General features: G+C 40.2%; 2 protein-coding genes across 4 annotated transcripts in view; one reads left to right on the top strand and one right to left on the bottom strand.

Moving 5' to 3' along the window:
• LOC126390101 (transcription initiation factor TFIID subunit 4-like) overlaps positions 1-8,641 on the bottom strand; it is a 97,070-nt gene extending 88,429 nt beyond the window's left edge. For both annotated transcript variants that reach the window (XM_050044233.1, XM_050044242.1), the window contains exons 1-2: positions 7,270-8,641; positions 4,763-4,923 (exon numbers count right to left, since the gene is read on the bottom strand). In XM_050044233.1, coding sequence (XP_049900190.1) covers positions 4,763-4,923; positions 7,270-8,641 — 1,533 coding nt within the window. The remainder of the gene's footprint in view (positions 1-4,762; positions 4,924-7,269) is intronic.
• A 1,370-nt stretch (positions 8,642-10,011) lies between these two features.
• Positions 10,012-20,947, top strand: lsm14ab (LSM14A mRNA processing body assembly factor b). 2 transcript variants are annotated; one of them, XM_050044308.1, is made up of 10 exons: positions 10,012-10,368; positions 11,240-11,403; positions 12,867-13,017; positions 13,921-14,115; positions 14,207-14,287; positions 14,550-14,726; positions 15,254-15,407; positions 17,938-17,964; positions 18,512-18,752; positions 18,878-20,947. In XM_050044308.1, the coding sequence occupies exons 1-10, from the start codon at positions 10,245-10,247 to the stop codon at positions 18,896-18,898; spliced, it is 1,335 nt and encodes a 444-aa protein (XP_049900265.1). In that variant the 5' UTR covers positions 10,012-10,244; the 3' UTR covers positions 18,899-20,947. The 2 variants fall into 2 exon arrangements, with proteins under 2 accessions (XP_049900265.1, XP_049900256.1); XM_050044299.1 differs by having other exon boundaries at positions 10,014-10,368; positions 18,875-20,947.
• Positions 20,948-21,519: the final 572 nt, after the last annotated feature.

Genomic DNA, 21,519 nt, shown 5'->3' with positions numbered 1-21,519 from the left:
TTTGGGTTTTGGACTTTTGGTCGGGCACCACTAGCAGTTTGACTGAATCTTGGAAAACTGCAACGAGCACTGTCTTTTTCTGACACTTTATTGACCAAACACTGATCAGTTTATCAGGAACATAATCAGTAAATCAATTGATAAAAAATATAATCATTTGTTGCAGCGCAGCCTGACATTATCTCAACTGCCCCACTGAGGTGAGCTGTGATGTTGCTGAAATGTATCTAAAGGGAATTAAACTCACGCCTTGAAGAAAAAATAATTTTTAGGTCAAAGAAAATCTTTTTTTTGTGTATTTATTTCTGTAAATTTTCTAAAAACTTGCATAGCACTACAGCACACCAATGTGAACAAATCGCCCTATCTGATGTCGGTGTCATATGTTCTGAGGTGAATTAGGGAGACAAGAGTTAGTTAAGATGCTCTAATCAGAAGAAATATTTATCAGTGGTATTTCACCTGTCTTACTTGATTTACAGAGAAACTGTGAGAGACAAACTATCTCGTAATGTCATTATTAAAATCAATTAAGTTCCAAAGGTGTGGACCCAGCAGCACAAGCTCAGGTTTCTGCATGAATGATGTATCCACAGGTGATAATAAGCAAATTCCAATTAATGTTTCAGTGGCTCGTTAAATTTTGATGAGAGGACCCCATGGAGTCATTAAGGAGCCTTGAGACATTAATTCACCTATTAATCTCAGTTTAATCTATACGTAAAATAATCAAGAATATTCATTCCTTATAATTACACGGTTAAACATATTAATCACATCCCAATTAGGGTGTCGAGCTAAGCTGTTCACTTAATGAGGAGCTGCCCAGCCTATATCAACTTTATGAACTCGCACGTAATTAGATCAAAGTTTCTACTATTTAATCAGTCGAATTTGTTTGGACAGAGGTCACCAGTTGTACCGTTAACACTGACAGAAATCATGCAGAGCTCAAGAGACTGAAACATAAGGGAAATATGTGCAATGTCACAGTTTCAGTCATGGATGTTCTCGCACAAAGAGGTCTGACGTCATTAGCGCTGAGTGAAATAAAAACGAAAAGAACTGGGAACTGGTGCGTCCCATACTATAACTTAATGCCTAAAACTGAACATGAGGTTGTAACATATTATTGTCTTGTATTTATTTTTATTCCACTTCACTAATCCCAGTATAGAAAACCATCTTCTGCATTAAACTCATCCTCACTTCCTAACAAGGGCAGCCGTTCTGTAGCACTAATGTCAGTTCTGAGGTCCTTAGTTAGTTAAGGGCAATGACAGGACTATACTTAACAGCTAATATGCCTTTCATTAGTGTAGGACAGGGGATGGCACTTAGTGTATGTTGGGAAGTGTTCATTTAGGGTACTAGCAAAGCTTTACAGGTGGAGTGAATACAAATATCTGTATGGTTTAAATTATTTTGTTAAAGTATATATTTTTCAAATTGGTTTAAAATAAAATAGCTACATTTCTATAACTGGATGGTATATGTCAAATATATGTATCTTACGTTTGATGCCAGGCCACTATTTTCTGTTACTATACAGTAGTATAACCATCGCTTGTGTTTCTGGCACACAAATCTCAGATGAATTAGGTTTGTTTCAAATGAAATGGTTTTCTTTGTCTTCTGTTATTAATCTGTAGATTATTATTTCAGCACCAGGAGCTGTCCATAGTCATACAGCGCGTCTGTGATCAAACTTTTCTTTGTTGTCCTGGATAATAACTCTTCTTCATCTTCAAATCTTAAGTATGGTGTCCCACGTTTATCATTTTTCAGCCCTTTCCATTTATCTTCACCATGTCCACTGACGACCATATGTCTCCAAAATGGGGGCTTTTCCTGAGGTAAGAAAAATGGCCCTGTTTTCACCTTTCTGACAATGCAGTGCGTCTTTAAATATGGCAAGTAATATACACAAGGATGTCCTGATGGAGGTTTTTGGCCCTGGTCTCAAATGTGATATTAAGTATCTATCAGGCTGAGTACGGTAAAGATGGGATCTGCATTTTTCAGCTGTATTTTAAACGGCCAAAACGGATCCTTTAAAATATGCCCAGATCTGCCCTGACACACATTCTCATGTTGAGTTCAGGCTGCCGGTGACAAAGCAACAGGCTAAAAGTCATTTTCAGTGGAAGCTGGTGACACGAATCTACAAATTGCTGCCCAACACTTATCACTGCATGACGAGCATGACATGCTACAAATCCGGTTGAGCTGGAACTACCTTTTTTCAGTGCTCCAATGACACAGTTAAGCATCAGCCTATTGTATGTTTTTATTTTTCTTGCTGTGGTACTGTGTTATTTAGCTACATTAGCTGATGCTATGCTAGCTTTCTGTGCATTGCAGTACACACAGGGATACAATTAGGTGGTGAAATGTGATGATAAAATGGAGCTCAGATATTCATCCAAGCATAGATATTTTTTTGACCAAAGACAATCTTTATACGAAGTTTAGTCAAGGGGCTTTGTTGCAAGTTGCAGACACATACAAGCCCATGACAACATAATTACATCAACACACGCTTAAGCAACACTTCAATGGTGTCTCTGCAACAATGCAGCTGGCCGCATTGTAGCTTTGTCGCTTATAGTGTGAAGAGGGCATTACCATGTGATCCCCCAGTTTATCTAAAAAAAATCTAAAGTATCAAATTTGGAGACACTGTTTTCACACGCAGCGACAATATGCTCCCCCGAGGCCACATTATTTAGCAGCATAAAGTCCCTTTATGCTCTTATGCTGACGATACAAAGTTCTATGTCCACTGAAAACCCTTGACCTGAACTGATCTGAGCTTATCGTCACTGAAAAGTGCTACTCACTATGCTGCTTAGATAAATCAAAGACAAAAATATATTTGGCTTCATACAGAGGAACATGCACTGGAGAATATGGATAGTACGATTCGGGGATATTTTTCCTAAAGAAAATATTCTATTGGCTACACAAGGAAAGGTGGCATATGTATTATTGGCTCAAATCCACAGAATCTGAGCTGACCCGTGCATTTTTTTTTTTGCAATTTGCAATGCACTGACTGAATTTACTTGTGAACATTTTTGTGTACAAGAGTTGGGTTGTTTTGCTGTTTTGACGGTCTGGTGTTCAAGCGTAAACCAGTTTGATTTTATGCAAACTAGCTGAACAAGCACTTGTCATTATGACACATTCATATTGCCTTGGTAATAAGCATTATGACAACGTGATTAATATAATATTATGTTGATAAACTGACTAACAGAACCACTAGTGTCTGACAGGCCATGTGCATTTTAGAGCCCAGGCTGGTCTCTACAACATGAAAGTGATCAACTTTCAGCAAAGGTGGGAGGAGTGGCGCACACTGTCTTTGTTTATTCTAATGTTTGTGTGTTTTTTGGGGTGATGAGTCGAGACATGGCGGAGTGAGTCTCACAAATATGGCAACAATTTGGATTTGAAACAGATGGAACAGGTGTCTTAACTGGCTGCAAGCACCGCTTTGAGCTGAACTTTCATCAGATGCCGTGTTTCTATTTATTCCCATTTTTCGCCTTAAAAGCACAGCAACTGACAAAGAACGGCCGATTCATGATGCTGAAACAAGGAATTGTCTACACAATGCCTCCTACTTTCCCTAGCAAAACCAAAGCAAGGCTATTTGCTGTTGGCTTTAATATATATCATTTTCAGTTAAGAGCACAATATAGAATGTGTTTTCTGTTTTTAAACTAACGTTACAAACGTAGGAAGACAGCAAGTAGGCTACTCACCCATCTTTTAAGTGGTTACCTTCCCAGTCTGATCTTGAGCTACATGGTTTATTTAATGATGAAACAGAAGTGCACATTTAATAGATTCAAAGTGGACAGAGAGCTCCCGTGCTATGTGATGATACACAATAGTCAGGCGGCCGTTTTTTGTTGGGATGTGGTTTCATTGTGTTGCACTTGGGAGCAGCGACACTTGGTAAAATACGGTACACCGATCGCGTCAGGTGTTTGGCTTACTATCAAACCAGTTTTAAAATGTTCACATCAGCCCACACACATCTGTATACTGAATAAAATGCTGATATTTATGCAGTGTTGATATAAAATTTATATCAAATTATACTTTTGATGAGTTTATCACAGTAAAGATAGCAAGTAATAGCAACATATAGCCATTTTTGGGTCGCATTATACATGCACTTAATAGTGATTGACTAGTACAGGCAAGATGTAAAAGGGAAAATAACTGCTAATTTTGGGTGTTTCCCTCAGGCTTATTAGTGACACAAGCCAAGTGTTGCAATATATCTACCAACAGGCAGCAATGGGATCACAGTTGATCCAGATGGCAGCCCTTCTCTTCTACTACTTACTCTCCTGTTACTGTCAATTTTATTAACAAGCACAAAACACTTGTGTGTTCTTACCCACCGAAAAATCACCCACTTAAGATTAAATCTCAGCACAGGAATGTTTCATGAGCAAAGCCCATTGTGTATGCCGTACATGTGGACAGACAAATCACATGATCCATTATCTGTTCCGCCATTGGAAACAAAGGAGAAACAAAACAGTTATGGCGTGGTTCCTGATAAATTCCAAAACCAGGCCATGTGTATTTAACAGCACAGCTCTTTAACCTGTCTCCTCTTCTTGTTCTTGTCAAGCTGAAGAGAATCAATAAGGAGCAGTAATGCTCTGTGCTGTGGTCATGCTAATGAAAGACTTTAGGTGGCAGCTTCCACCTCGGATCTGTGGCAGAGTCTCACCTGTGGAGTTGTTACTCTGAAGGATGCTCCTGTTGTGGGGGTGGCAGGTCGTGGAGAGATGCTGTTCTGGGCTTGAGCCTGAGCTTGAGCCTGAGCTTGAGCCAAAGCCTGCTGAGGAACCATCACCAGCTGGCCCAACTCTGTGCGTACCAACACCATCCCTGGAGATACACGGGTACAGTCATTAGAATAACACTATAACATGACAGTCACTGAATGTTTTTTTATGTAGCTAAATACATATATACTATATACTGGATGTGAATGGTAGATTTGTGGATTCTACTGGCAAGTGTCATCCTAAAAGGGAGATTTGTATTCTAAAATTCTGGCAGCTTAAACAGTGATTAAAAGAAATACTCTACACAGGCAGTCAGTGTAAATGAAATATTTAACCTGCCAATTAGAGTCTCATTACATAATGATAAATGGGAAGAGTTTTCTAAGTGGCAAAGGCACTTCAACACAACTTTAAAACTGAGAAAAGAATGGAAATAAAGGTGTAGCAAATGAGCAATAAGTAGCATAAGGAATTTTAAACTGCATTTAACCTTTGCAACAGTACTTGGCTTTGTGCTACCTGCACAAAGCGAACATTACCATACTTGAGACACGGCAAACCATGGGTTAAACTGACTGCAGACAAAATGCTGAGCTTCTTCTGTGGTAAGTGGACATGGTCTAAGTGTAAGGCATCCTGACATAGGAAATAACATCTGTTATTTTCATATATCAGGACAATTCATCATGATTTAGTGTTTATTTCATTGCACTACAACACTACTTACAATGCTGCTTCCTCATATCAACCTTCCAGGGAAAGATCTAGATTGTGCTGGCAATCAGACTAAGGCACACATGAAAGTCAAAGGATTAGGAATTGAGTTGAAGCTCTGATCATGAGCTAATTACACTGACTCTTTGCTCTTTCTGAAAGGCTACGACTGCAGTTAGCATAATGTCACGCTTGTGAGGTAGCCCATGTCAGGTCAAGATAAAATGTTTTATTACACATGTGTTTATCTTTGCAGGATTTCCATAGAGTAAAAAAAGACATGAGGTCAATCGAGAGGTTGATCGCATTTTCTGATATCTCTCTCGGCTATCTGACCGAGCCATTATTCCTGAGGTGAGATGACTCAGAGCATCATTCAAGACAAAACAGCTGGGGAGCACACAATCCCACATGACCACTCTCCACAGATATTACCTGCCAGTCTTACTCTATGACAGAAGAGCAGCTTTATAAAGGCTGGCTACCTGGCAAATGTGGAAAACATACACTTATGCCAGTTTATTTTGGCAACCATATATGTTTATAATGTATGTTAATTGAATTTTTTACATAGGACTTTTGATACACTTGATAATCTTGGAACAATTTAGATCAGTAATTCTCCCAGTATCAGAAAATAAAGTGATTTACACTTACAAAAATTATATTCATGTTTCAAAACAAGACACTCCAGAGTGATTTAAAAAACACAGAGCGCCACTTCTCCATCTGAGTTGCCCAAAACATTTCCCTGTGCATCCCCAACTTTACTTCGATTGAAACAACACAAAAATTGAGGGCAACAGGTCTCCACTTATTGAGCTGCATTTTCTCAGGCAGCAGTAACAATCAAAAAGTAAAATGCACTGAAAGGGAGGGTCATTGTTTTACAAGCATATGCCACTTTATGGAAAGTAATTCTACCACACCGTTGTCTTGAATCATCTGATTTTTTTTCACGTGGCAGAGGAGCTCTTTTTTTATTACTATTCTTGGAAGTGCTATTAGGAAAAATAAGTCTTTGAAATGTTGGTGACAGTCATGAGAGTTGTTACCATTTTTACAGTACATCATGTGTGACTACATTGGTGGCAAGATTTCTATATGAATTCATTGGAAAGAGTCCTGTCTTTTCCTGACAGTGAGCTTATCAAATTATTTGCCTTAGGCTATAAACGTAACAGAGTTTACAAGCTTGCTTTCTTGTGGAGACGCATCACCTAAATTAGTAAAATGTACAGATACTTTTCATTTGACAGTTTGACTGCAAACTTGCAAAGTTTTGTCTTATTTGCTGTTGTTTATTTCACAATTGTGATATTTGTTGTGGGCTGTTAAGGATGCTTGGTGTAAATGCAGTACTTTGCACAGCTCAGCTGTCTGTCACATCACGGCTGTGTGAAGTGTTTGATTCCCCATGGGGCCACCCATGCTAAAACTCACAATACAGCTACTATGAATAAAAGCATATATGAAAAGGCTGGTTTTACCTTAGGAACGGGCACCGTCCCATAGCACACACAAACACAGGACAACTGAAAAGCTTCCCCAATACAAACAGACAAACATGGGACAACAAGAGGATGCCACACATGCACGTGGATCCTCATACTGAGGACAGTGACACAAACACTCTATCACACTGACAACCAAACCCATGAGACGCAGGTACTTTAACACAGGTGTGAACAGCATCTTCTTGCTGCTCTCCTCCCCATCCTGCAAACCTTACCCGGTGGGATGGTAAACCCAGGGGGCAGCTGAATGGTCGTCTGCTGCTGAGGTGGTCTGACAATCAGCTGGGGGGCTACGATCCTTTGAGGTGCTGTAAGTCCAGGACGGGGTTGAGTCTGTGCGGAGGTGGCCACAGCAGGAGTTGGAGAGGGGGCTGTGGGCCTGACCATGCTAATAGTGGTGGTCACTGATGTAGTTTGACCAGTAGCACATACTGAACTTGCTGCCACCCCTGTAACACAGGCAGCAGCTGTTGCAGAGCTCATAGGCTGGGTTACTGTTGTGGTGGTTGTAGCTGCTGCTGTAGTAGTTGTTGGTGGTGGTGTGACAACAGAAGGCGCAGAGGAAACAGTGTTTATTACAGAGTTGACACTACCAGACTGGCTTGACATTACAATTTTGGACTGACAATCGTCTGTTTTGGAAGCCCCAGTTTCTGTGACCGTTTTGCTGTGGTTCCCCTGTGGAGCTGAGGAGGTGATGGGTCCTATGCGAGCGCCCTGCTGGACCAAGGCCGACACACTGGTCCCGTTGCCGTTCTGGGCTATGCTCGCTACAATATGACTCGGGAGTCTATGCAAAGCAATGGTAGGAGTCCCCCGGTCGAGAGCAATAGCCGACTGACCTAAAGGGAGGTTAGCGTTTGATAGGGTGAAAGTCGAAGTGTTAATAGAGGAGGTCACCGGTCGAGTAGAGTTCGGTGTGGCTGCACTGATATCCACAGAGCTAACGTTTTCCGCCACCACTGTGTTGCTGTTCCTTCTCGTCGTTACAGCTGCGCCGTTCAAACTCTTTATCCGAGCCGAAGCGCTCCTCCGTGGGGTGCTTATGCGTTTCCTCGGTGGGTTAGCTTCCGTCGACGTCTCACCTGTGCCCGGGCAAACCTTACACCCCCGGCTGGATGTGGTGCTGATGCTGGCTGGCGTAGATGCCAAAGTTGACACACCAGATGCAGTCAGTGTTGTGATGGATGCTCCATGTGATAGCGAGCCGCTGCTAGTGGCGTTCACACAGGCAGCCGAAGTGGTGGAGGGCTCGCCAAAAGCAGGGGTACAGCCCAGAGACGGAGATGTGACAGTTTTATCCAGGCTAACGTCTTTAGAGTTGATCTCCTGGCGCATCTCAGGTTTATTACGCCGTCCTTGTTGTTGTTGTTCTAGTGTTGTGGTGCCCACTGGAGCTGGTAGCGTTTTTCCTAAGTGATGGTTAGCGGGGGGCACTGAGCCAGCGCCTCCGTTTTCGTCTGCTTTTCCTGCTGTGTTGCTTTGGCCAGCAAGCTGTGACTCCAATGAGCCCACTAGGTCGCTCACAGCTTTTTCATCCACCTCTGAAAAGAGCATATCTTCCAGGGGGTCGGAGGCGCCCGCCATCTCTGATCACAGATAGCTGTCTTATATTTTTTTTCACAGTGCGCCTGCGTGTTACTAGGCATTGTGGGAATGAATCTGACGTCATTAGAGGAGGGGTGGGGGGGCATCCCGCATCCTAGTTGTATATTTTTCGTATTTCTCCTCCCAAATATGTTTTATCTGGAATAATATGCACAGTATGTTCAAATATAAATCCTTATCCTTTTTAATAAAAACGGTTTAACAATAATATAATTCTAGGAAACCAATTAATTACCTTTAATGGACTGTTTGAGCTTCTCTGAATTCCTCAATACTTTTGGCATTCCTGTTATCCCAAAGGGGATTGCCACTGTTATGGATGCTATTCCTTCTGGAATTCTGATTATTCTAGGAGAGGCAGAAAGACCAGTTTTGTTAACCAAAACACAACCCGAGGGCAACTTCAGTGGGTGAAATCTGCCTGACTTCTACCTTATGTAATGGGATAATAACAGTAACATATGTTCATCATTTCAAAAAGATGTTGTTAGTATTTCTGCTTTTGTACCATATTCTTCTAGATATGTTGATAATTTCAACTGGAAAAATATTTGGAATCTTCCATACAAATATCTCCTTACCAACACTGTAAGGGAAGTGTACTTCAAAATCACACGTATTATCCTGCAAGCCATTATCTTCTTAGATTAAAGAAAGACATTTGTGTTATCTGTTCATTTTGTGAAATGTATCCAGAAGCAATGCTGCATCTGTTTTGGCAATGTCCCTCCACTTAGCAGCTTTGGAAAGATGTATCCCATTATATTGTTCACAGCATCGACTTTGAATTTTCTCTTTACAGGGAAAATGTACTGTTTGGTATCTTCAATAACACTATTAGAAAACTGAATGGATTACATATATAAAAACGATGTTCATTCTAGCAAAGTATCATATTCATAAATCAAAATTTAGCCATTCTAAATCTTTAAAAGTACCTTTGTGTTACGTAACGATCGCAACGTAGGCAATTAGGCATTCATGATATATTTTCGAGACGAATAAGATTCAATTTTTAAAATGAAAACCGTGCAATTTAATGTCAAAAGCAAATTGTGCGGTAAAAATACATATTCTACATTTAAAAATGTATTATCTGGCAATATGGGGGCAGGGTGGAGAGAGGCGGTCTCGTGTAATCTCGCGATATGCTAAAACGGCCGAATCTTAAACCTCCGTTAAGCACCCTATGATTAATAATTAATTGACTATTTTTTGTCATCGAAAAATTAATCATAAAAGTGAACTAAACTACACGTGCGGTCTTGGTTTTACCGAGCGCAACATGTTTTTGGTTATATTGCTACCGTAAAGCGGAGAATTGGGAGGAAAAGGATGTAACTTCAGAGAAATGAGGCGCAGCCTTTCTCCCAACATCCTCAGCGGCAGGCGAAGGAAAATGAAAACGGCCATGTCGTGGTAGAAATCACTCCTGAGACGAGCGAAGCTTATTCACGGCGTAACTTACCAACTAATGTAATGTAGTTTTGAAACTACAGCTCTGAAAGAAACACACTTGACCTCTCGTTTGACAGAAACAGATTCCGCGGAAATAAGTGCGTTATCATAAAAGAGGACAAACATGAGCGGAGGAGGGACGCCGTATATTGGCAGCAAAATTAGCCTAATCTCCAAGGCCGAGATTCGCTATGAAGGAATTTTGTACACAATTGATACTGAAAACTCGACAGTAGCTCTTGCTAAAGGTAAGTTAAGTAACCAAGAGGTAAACTACAGAGTTCAAAATTGTTATAATATAGCTTACAAAGGTGTTTAGCGATGGAAAGCGGTAATTAATTTCAGCGCAGTTAGCTGTGTTAGCTAGCTTAGTAGCCAACTAATAGCTAAGTGGTGCTGTAGTTAACACTCTGCGTCCTTTGTTTACCTTGTTTGGGCTTACGTTAAATATACAGCCCTTCCTGCTGAGTCCTAAATAGCATACCGTATCGAAAGTTAATCCCTTGTTACTATAAAATATCCCTCGGTAAAGTTTTATTTACGAGTTAGCATCTAAATTGTATATTACGTCTTTATCCTGAACGTCTGTGAAGTGAACTTAGATAAAGATCCCACACTTTCCTACACAGACGGTAACTTATTATGTGAAGCGTATAGAAATCCTACAGATTTAAAAAAAAAAAAAAAAAAAAAATACCAGTCATATAGTTGATTAAAGCAATAGTTGATTCTTTAAAAGCCACTTGGTGTGATTATTTGGTTACTTTTTATTATTGGGAACCCATTTGGCCATTGAAACCAAATGGAGGAAAAAAAAATCTATCGTTAACTTCTACTAAGTTACCTCTGGCTCACTCACAGTTCCTTGTGTGTGTCTGTGTAAGGAAGGTGTTTGTCTAAGTAAAGTTATGAACACTTAAGTGACTTCCTATCATATAATTAAACAATAAAATTGTGCATCTTTATTTGTAGTTCTGAATGGTACACTTAGACAATATGCTTTAAAAGTGGCAGTATTGCCCAGTGCAAGGATCTACACAGGAAGCATATCTACCAAGCCTCAGTAAATATGTTAATAGAGGAGAGTCTTTTGAATTATCCTGTGATTTTCTCCAACAGTTCGCTCTTTCGGCACTGAGGACCGGCCCACTGACAGGCCTGTTCCACCTCGGGAAGAAGTGTTTGAGTACATCATCTTCAGAGGAAGTGATATAAAAGACCTTACAGTTTGTGAGCCACCCAAGGCTGCCAGCTCCCTGCCTCAGGACCCTGCTATTGTTCAAGTAAGTTTATGTATATGCATTCTTGTACACTAAAATGGGTGTATGTATAGCAGTTTGTCACATTTTCTGTATATTTTCTGTATAAGTCATAGGAAGGCTTAAATATTTTTCACATAACTTCTCTGGGGTTAATACACTGTGCATGCTGGCTCACTGTCATTCTGTCATGGCTTACTGGGAAGCTTGGTTAAAAGAGGCTCGTCACTTACAGTTATTAGTAACACCTGTGATGACAACTCAAATTGTCTGCTGTGTAAAAGGGGTGTTCTTTCAGTTTGCCATGTCCATGAACTTTCCCAAATAGGTTCAGTGTTATTGATCAAACTTTAAAAGTTGTGCAGAAACATGCAGATGGGCAATATGGGTAAATTATTATTATTAGTATGATGTAATTTTTTTGTTAGAAAGATGGCTGCTGTTCAAAAAACATGCTGTCAAATAGTTAAGATCTTACACTGTTACTGATTTTCATAAAATTTGACCCTAATCCACATTATTTCAATTTGAGAATGTTGTCAAAATACTATTGTTAAATTATCACCTGCTCGAGCTTAAGGAGACCTTTTTAAATGGCATACATTTTGAGTTGTCAGAGCAGGAAAGGCACAGGTGTATCTAATGATGTCAATTATGGCTTCATCTCGTTAAAGTCTACTAGTAAACCAGCGTGTTAGAGACAAGGCTTTGAAACTGGCTCACCTAAATAAAATTCACCTATCATTAATTAATGTTATTATATACACATGTGCTTTTCATGTAATGATGAAACAGTTAGTACATAAAAAATTAAAGCAAGATAAGAAATACGTTTGGACCATAGCCAGTCACAGTTTAGCTCTTAAACTGCATGTAAAGTAAATATAAATTTCACTTTGCACACATCAGTTTGAACAAAAACATAGTTCCACAACAGAGTCTAGATTCTATTGGTCCAAACAAATGTTAAATAGATAATAAATAAATAAATAAATAAATAAAAAGTTTGCAGACACTGAGTACTTGAACACTTGCCCTGAACAGAGAAGTTGGTCTTCTACTGAGACCAAAGTAGTATCATAAGGTGGTCAAATGATAATATAACAATAATAAACACCTCAATCTCCATGTGTCAAAATGTTTTAAATTCAAAACCTTCCATTTACAGCTGATACCTTTTGTCTATCATTTCTGATTTCATGGTGTCAATCAAAATGTCTTTTATGTCAGTGAGGCTCACTGAAGTTTTTTTTTTTTTTTTCTTCTTCATTAGGTTTATTATTATTATTACAGTTATTTTTTAGGATTACACATTGATGTCTTGAGGATGATGACTTTATCTGTTTCAGTTGTATGACATGAATGGATAATAAATGTTAATTATCCTACATGAACCACATTTGAATATGTGTGATAGTGTGGTTTTTGACAGGTGTTGTTATGGTTTTTCATTTGCATGATTTTGTATGTGGTTTGTTTTTTCCTAGTCATCACTTGGATCCAGCAATGCTGCAGCAGCACCATCATTCCCGTCGGCTAGTTCCTATGCTCCACTCAGCAGGACCTCTGTCCCACCATACAGCCAGTTTGGTGTTACACCCCTTGCAGCTCAGCAGTTTGGATCTGCTGGAGCGGGAGGTATGGAGTCGTTCTTGTTGGAAATAAATGTCTAACTACACTAACTTTGTGGATTCACAGGATGCGCTATAATGGAGAGCTGTGAAAATGTTTCCTCTCTGTACATGATTATATGATTTTATTTATTTATTTATTTTTGTGACATAATTAAAGGCAACAGATTGTTAAGGGGGATTATTGCCTGTTTCAAATAACTGTGCAGACAAGTCAATTTTTGTACTTGTTGTACTGGTTAGAAGCTCTAGAATAGTTTTTTGTATTTATTGCAATGATTTGTTTCAACACTATCTAATGACTACTCAATCAATTGAGAAATTTTCAAACAAGCCCTGTAAGCAAAGCATCTGATTCTTAGATATATTTGGAGCAACACCCGACTCCCGCTGATTTGCATATAGAGTGCAGCTGCATGTCATTTTTCAGTATCCTGCTGTTCACTTGATCTCTTGTGTGCTTAAGTGGGATTAGTGAAGATGATTAAACAACACATTTCTGATTAACTGTTCTGCTGAATCTTGGAAATTTTAAGGTGCTTAAAGGAGGAGACATTGACAGCTGCATATGCCATGGATTGTCTTACTAAATATGTAAATTCCATTTCTGTCTTTTTTGTCATACTGTGACATTGCTTTGCAAATACGTTGAGCCAGAATTGCATTTATTAAATATTAAGTGTCAGTGTCGTCCGTTGACAATGTAATGGAAGAACCTTTGTGGTCAGAGTTACAGTTAATACCAGGTGTTTTGCCGCATTCACCATATTGTATGTCATATTGTATCCGTCAATGTCAGGTGTATACCCCAAATTGTCCACGCTCCTGTTGGGTGCTGCAAGACAAACTACGCTGCCCAGGCTTTTAGGAAAATGATATAATTTAAATTTTACTTTGTTGTTGTCTGCAGGGCGCGCCAGTCCCCAGCTGGATTCTTTAACAAAAAGTCCCCCTCTGGAGCAGACAGTGCAAACCCCACCATCAGCTGCCCCAGCACCACCTGCGCCTGTAGGACAGAGGAGTCAGACGGTGGTGGCACCTCCCAGACCCACCAGCACTGCGGCTGGCAGCCAGAAGCCCCCAGACCTCCTGGAGCAGAGAAAAGGTGAGAATACCTGCTAGACTTGTAATGGTTAATTTCTTCAAAAGGTAAAAGTTTGCTAAATCTATGGTGAATTGTGTTTGTTACTGATCAGCTCCTGAGGTCCAGAAGGTGTCGCAGCCAGATATTGAACATGGTGCTCTTGAAAATCGCGATCCCAACAAGCGTCAAGCTGGTAAGTAGCTCTACACCTTTAATTAATCATACCCAGTAACACATTTAATTACATGTTCTAAAATATTTGCTTTCATTATTTGTATTATTAGTAGTTATTTTAACCTCAGGTATCTACAGTGCAATCAAAATGTATTTGGACAGTGATATGTTTTTTCACTTTTCTGTCTCTGTGGTCTAACACATTGGATTGAATGTGATTAAACATTGAGGTTAAATAAAATGGCATTGTTGGATTTCATTTTCCCCCTGTCGTTTCTCAGCTGCTGCTCAGCCCACCCGCCGTGGCCGTGGAAGAGGAAACCGCAGCAGAGGCAAAGTGAATGTGCGTAGAGATGGTGCCATGAAGTTTGAAGAAGACTTTGACTTTGAGACTGCCAACGCCCAGTTCAACAAAGATGAGATTGACAAAGAGCTCCAGAACAAGCTGAAACTGAAAGGTACGGCTTCAACACACTTCAACCACAGGAAACCTGCCAGAACGTTAAAGGGAAAAATGCCTGTCTGCATCATGTACATTTGCTCAGCCTGATATTTTCTCATGATAAGACACTGACACCAGCTATAAATTAAAAACAAGGGCAGAAAATGTATCATAAGTTCCACTGGCCTCATGGTGTAAAACACAGATGCACTGGTTGAGACAGTACATGTGTTACTGGTGCAGTTATTGGTATATCGAAAGAGCAAGACAGTTTGAATTTTGTTCATCATATCACCGTTTTTGCCAGCGAAACCCAAGAAAACATTTTAGCAACCAGAAGTAAATCTGTGGTAGAAGTAAAACGTTTGGGATACAGTGCTGAGATACACAGTAATATACTAGAGTTTTGGCATCTTCAGTCTAGATGCCTGTAGCCATACGGCTTTACAAATCCCAGCATCACTTTAAGGTCTTTTCCAGCCCAGATGATGGTGTTTTAACAGTGTTCAATGTTTTACAAAATTTCTTCCAACATGACCACAGATGACAAACCTGAAAAGGCACTTAATGGAGAAGAAGCTGCTGAATCAGAACATCCAGCCAATGAAGGGACCAATGAGGAGGAGGAGACTGTGATAAACACTTATTATGACAAGTCCAAGTCCTTCTTTGATAACCTGTCCTCGGATGATTTAAGGTACGTCAGTATGTACATTGTTTTTTAATTAAGCTAAATATATTCTGAGGAATTCAGATTATAACTACTAAAGTGGGAGTTATACTTGTGCGTCAGCTCTACGCAGAGTCTACGATGCGTGAGTATGTATATGTGTGCAGTGGTGTGTCTGTGTCACTCAAACACTAAGCGCCGGTTTCTGTCAAGTGCTGTAAAGTTTTTAGTTGATTCAAAACGCACCCAAAAACACACATTAAACATGGCTTCATAGCAACACTTTCAAACACAAGTACACAAATCAGCTTCACTACAGCTCGCGGCATTCACAGACAAAGCACTTGTCTTTTGCTGGACACATTTTCCCCACAAATACAGCATGCTAATGTTATTAGCACAAGCCTATGGCATTTTACATTGTATAGATTAGCCTAGTGGCTAGAGGACTTTTCCTCCGCTCATATAAAGCCAGGGACAACAGCAACATTTAACAATAGTAACGTTACAAAATTCGGCTCTATTACAACTCACAAGGTTCACTGACAAAAGAACTGTCTTACACTAAACACGTTTTCCAAAAAAAATACAACATGCTAATGTTATTAGCACAAGCCTATGACATTTTACATTGAAATAAATAAATAATAAACATGAAAAAATATTTTACGTTGTCTAAATTAGCCTAGCTCTGCTCATATGAAGCCAGAATAAATCACACACGAGACTTAAAATGCTATTTTTGTGGAGGCTTTATTGTCTTCACAATTTTTGATTTCTTATCTGTGAAGTTAAAGTCAATAAAAGCTTTGTCTCCACTGAGGGAAATGGTTTCAGCTGACAGAAATGACACAGAAGGTCTGCATTGCCACGACGTGTAGTTACATTTCTGGGGAGGTGCACGTCAGGCTACGGGATAGGGTATGGCATAGGCTCTATGTCGATGCAGAGCCTACGCTGTAGGTGCAGCGTAAGTATAAATCCTGCGTAATGCTTAAGACTGTGTTCAGACTTGATAGCACTGCTTCAAAACAAAGATGCAAGGGTCTATGTTGGTGCAGTTACCTATTGAAAAACATGAAATACAAACCAGGTGCTCTCATTGAAGGCTCATTTATCTCTTGATTTGATGCTTGCAGGTTAAACAGTAGTATCGGCACATTATTGGCCACTAGGTATGATCCTAAGTGGACATGTGTTTGCATGTGTGATTGGACTGCGCTGCAACAAAAGTTGAGTCAGGATCAACTTTATGCCAGATTACCCTGCAATCTTTTGCCGTAGTCTCCATGAGGGCTTTACCATAACAATTCAGGGGGTTTGTGGGACAGTGTTGCTGTCGGTCTGAACAGTGTCTGTGTGAAATGTTCTTTAACTCGCTGCATGACTTTATACAATGAACTTAAGCCTTAAAGGGACATTGTGTAACATTTTCAGTTGTTTATTGGCAAAAATTGATGTCTGCATTCATAAATATGTCATCACTGGTGTATTATTACCTCCACCAATAATCTGACTTATTCTCGTAAAAGGAGAATTTCGGATTTGCTTGTACATTGTGCGGGTAAGTCGTCTGTGGGGTTCCAAAACGTTTCACCATCTTGAGAATACATCCGCCAGCAAGGGACATACAGCCCCGCCTTCGGCATTTTCGTTGAGAGCCAGGCCAGCGCTGCGTGACTGAGGAGCTGAAGGAGAGGAGCAAGAGGCGCTTCACTACTACCCCGGCAAATTTGAAACAAAGTCCCACTCTTTGAGCATAATGCAGGATCATGCATATGCAGCATCATGGGAGACGGAATCCTCGTCGCCAAGAAAGCACAAATGGGAATAGAAAAGGCAACGTGACCGGTGAATTAAAAAAATGAGGGTCCACATCGGGGTAGCCTTTCCCAGGTGGAGAGAGCTGCTGAAGGAGAATGGTAATGCAATCGCCGGTCACGTTGCCTTTTTGACTCCCTTTTGCGCCTTCTTGGCGACGAGGATTCCGTCTCCCGTGATGCTGCATAATACATGATCCTGCATTATGCTCAAAGAGTGGGACTTTGTTATGCTGCAGTAGTGCCGGGGTAGTAGCGGCGCTGGCCGCTAACAGCGGCTAACAGCTGTTAGCGGCGCAGTGTTGCGAGGAGAGGGATGAGGTGTGTGAGGTTGAGCCACTTGTCAGTTGTCAAAGGACAAGACGTGATTGGTTTGTTAACATTTACACCCACCCCAACAGTCCTACGTTGTAAACACAGCCAGCATGGTGAGGAGGGGGTTTGTCAACTCACGTCACGTGTGTCTGTGTAGGAGCCTAAATGAATACTCCATGAAGTATCGGATGACATGGTTTCATCAACGTTATCATAGCTTTTTGGTACACAGCGACTACCGTTGTTGCAATACGCGTTTGAAACAGTGAGGCACTAGAGTTCACTATCCGTTTGAATGCAGTATATGATTTCAACGTTAGACGGGAGAAATCCCTACACACTGTGGCTTTAATGCATTTATTTAAACATGGAAATTATACTCTGTTAACACACTAAAAGATTTTTGTTTTTATCTCTTTCAGTAAAGGGGGTGACAGAGGATTTTCAAGGTTTGTCTCACACTTTATTAACTGTTGAGGGAGGCACCTCAGGTGAACGGGACCAAAGGTATTAAAGTTATAGTGAAAATGCACAGGAATACAAATACAAACACTTTTTGGATTTTGACTTTACATGATTACATGACTGTACAGATTGGGGTTTGTGTAAACTATAATACTATATAAAACTATGTACTCGTAACACTACATAACAAAGTACGCAGAGACACTGAGCATCGTTAGCTGTCAGTTGAGTGACCAACAAAATGTCACTGAATGTTAAACAAAAGTTCTGTGTTGATAAAGCTGCAACATTAGACTCACTTTTTATTGCAGAGAGAACTGAACCAGGTTTTTCATAGTGATACCCAATTTGTACTTTCTGATTGTAATTCTTTTTATCCTGAATATTGAGATACAGTCTGCATGATATGCTCAAATTGAGCGCGAAATTTACCGTAGTTTCCTGTGGTGCCTCCCTTAATGTCACATTTTTGTTGAGGTATGTTTGTTAGCCAACAAGATGGGTGCTGATGCGGCTTTGTGTTTGTGTCAGGGATCGAAGGCCGACCTGGGCAGAAGAGAGAAGAATGAATTCTGAGACATTCGGCATCCCTCTGAGACACAATCGAGGAAGAGGAGGTTTCCGCGGCCGAGGCTTCATGGGACCCCGCGGAGGCCGAGGGCGACCGCTGAGCAGAGGTTCCTTCGGGCCACCCCGGGGTCCTCCGCCTGGTTTCAGAGGCGGATTCAGAGGTGGCAGAGGAGGCCGGGATTTCTCTGATTTTGAATACAGGGTAAATCCATTAGCTTTGTGACCGCAGATATCACAGAAGTATTGTTAAAGTTCAGAATGTTGAAAAAAGAGAACATCTATGGTTGTTCTAAATTTTTGTGTTTTTTTTTTTTTTTTCCCCAGAAGGACAACAAGGTGGCTGCGTAGTACTGCTGCGACGGATCCTTGAAGAGTCGTCGCCCCTCGTTATGAAATGGTTCCTGTTGAAGAAATGATTTGGTCTCAATATTTTGACAGAAAGAATGAAGACATCCTCTCAGTCACCAGCAGGCTGCTTTACATCAGGGGCGTGAGAGTGCAGCTTCCTTTTCTCCACTTTGGGAATTAGGCTTTTTGTTTTTTGGCCCTGACATTTAGTTTGACAAACAGTCACCAGACGGACAAGAGTGTGTGTAAATACCTTGCTTTGGAGTAAGTCTGTATTTTTGCATCAACCGAGTTCATTTCTTACCGAAGTCGTCTTTGATATTGAAAGCTGTATGCAGAAAGCCCACTGATACTGTGAGTGGATCACGGTTCATGTGATCGATAGCTTTATTTTTTATTTTCATTCAGTGTTTGATCTTTTGATGTATGTCGGCACCAAAATCCACTTCAATGCCCGTTGCACCGTTTTTTTCTCTGCTCACACTTAGTTTGGTTGCCATGTGTTCAGTATTTCAGTATTTTTACCCAGTTTGCAGGATTTGTTTTTTGTGTTTTTTGGGACATGCATTCATTCTCAATGAAGTAGTGAGTTTAAGCCAGCTGAAAGAAATAAAATCTGAACTGAATATTTTTATGAATGTATATCTAGCTCATCTTCAACTTAGTGTGCCCCTGCAAAATGTGGCTTATCAGTCAGACTCATTTGTAGTTTTTAGCAATGTGCGTTCAGTATTTAGAATTGCGTAGATCATACTTTGTTCCCCAAACCTCCCACGCCAGATGAGTTATGTTTCTGCTTTATGTTTGTGGCTGGAGCTGTCCAGGCAGCCTAATGCAGGCAATGAGATAGGAACCAGCCATTTGACTGATATACGGGGTTCACAGCATTAGCTTTAGAGCATTTGTCGACTTTAGATTTGTTTTGTTGAGCGGGTCTGTTTTTATATCGTTGACTAAAAAAAGAGCATTCCCGTGATTTGTCTGTGAAAGAGGAACATCCATTAGTATTATTGCCTTTAGACATTCTTAGGAAAGGAGAGCCTTGAGTGTTTTCAGTTCTGTAGTCACAATGACCTTGAACAAGTTGGATTTGGGTTTTTCAACAAAAAAAAAATGCTCCGCTATTTTGCCAAAAAGAATATGTGAGCACTTGGTTGGGATGAGGTCATTGTTGGTCTAAAAGTACATGTTTTCTCAGTTTAGTACCTGTTCTATCTAATCTAATCTACCTTATATGTCCAACACACACTGAGCCATCTGCTAACGCATGTTCTGTTTGTTATCAGCGTCCTTTGAATCGTCTTACAGTTGTGTCATAGTTTTTTACTGTCGGCTGTTTCCACTGCAAAACTGTGCTGCAGTTTTGTACGGATTGTTTACTGAAAATGGGAAATCTCGTCAATGATTGGATGATGTCACAAAATGTATGTTCAAGGTTTCTGGTAGGTATCAGCCCTCTGACAAGTTTGTAGCTCCTCTTGTTTCATTGTTGTCGATGGATCATTCTCCGGAGTGACATTTTTTTTTTATTTTTTTTTTATAACCGACTTGTGAACAAAGGGACGTGGCCTGGATGTGGTGCCAGTGTGATGATGAGGGGGAGGGGAGGGCAGGTTTTTTTTTCTTTCTGGCTCTGATTTGTTAGTACTTTAGGGAGTGCCTTCAGAGTGGTGAATTCTTACAGCTCTCCCTTTAACGTAAAGGTTGACACAAGTATTAATAGCACTACAGGGTGAGACTAGATCCTTCTCAGTAGCTGCGGTTGTTTAGAACAAAGCAGCCCAGTTGGAAACGTGCTGTTTGACTGGACACTCTTGCACAGGTTGCTGATCACTGCATGATAGCCGTAGGAACCATCACTTCATATGGGCTTTCGCAATAACCAGCAGGCTTGAATTTGAGACAAAAAGTATTACTGAACTATTACAAACTGACATGTTTTCATATGTTTGTTACTCCTTCCAGTCACTGGAATTGTAAACCAGGAATTGTTTTCATGAGAATATCAGCAAAATTGAGTTTTTACTTAAAATAAAGAGTTGTACAATATCCGTGTGTCTGATATTTTATTTTTAATCCACAGTCCTGAATTTTCACAGTGATGCTACATCTACAATGTGTGTCTGTCCTTCAAATAATATCATGCGTGCTAAATCAAAGGAACGCAATATTTTCATAACTTCCCCTGATTTGGTGTTTTTGTCAAGATTCAAGTATGCAGTACAATTTGAAAGTAGTTCGGAGAATTAAAGGATGAAATTTGTGTTATGAGAAGGTGGTCGATAAATGTTCAGCAGCAGAAAGTGTCTTGCTCATTTTTTAATTGCAAGATATTCAAATGCAGTAAATGTTGCAAAGGGTATATTTTTGCAACTTGTGTTTTCTGCATAGATAGAAGCTCGCCCGCCTCCTTTCTATCCTGTCCTGATGTCCAGGAGGGGGCGATGGTGAGTGTGATTGTGGATGGCAGAGTAGTGAGACATCTTCCTGTGACTCAAACATTGAAACCTTAGAACATCTTTTTTTTCTCTTGTAATTTGAGACTTTATATGGTAATAAAACACAACAATAGGACGGGTGTTTATTATTACAATAGCTCTACCAGAGGGCGAAATTTGTAT

Source organism: Epinephelus moara, chromosome 1 (genome assembly GCF_006386435.1).
Source record: "Epinephelus moara isolate mb chromosome 1, YSFRI_EMoa_1.0, whole genome shotgun sequence".
Classification (NCBI taxonomy): Eukaryota; Metazoa; Chordata; class Actinopteri; order Perciformes; family Serranidae; genus Epinephelus; species Epinephelus moara.
The sequence above is the reverse complement of the archived record's forward strand: the minus strand, read 5'-3'. Positions and strand labels throughout refer to the sequence as shown.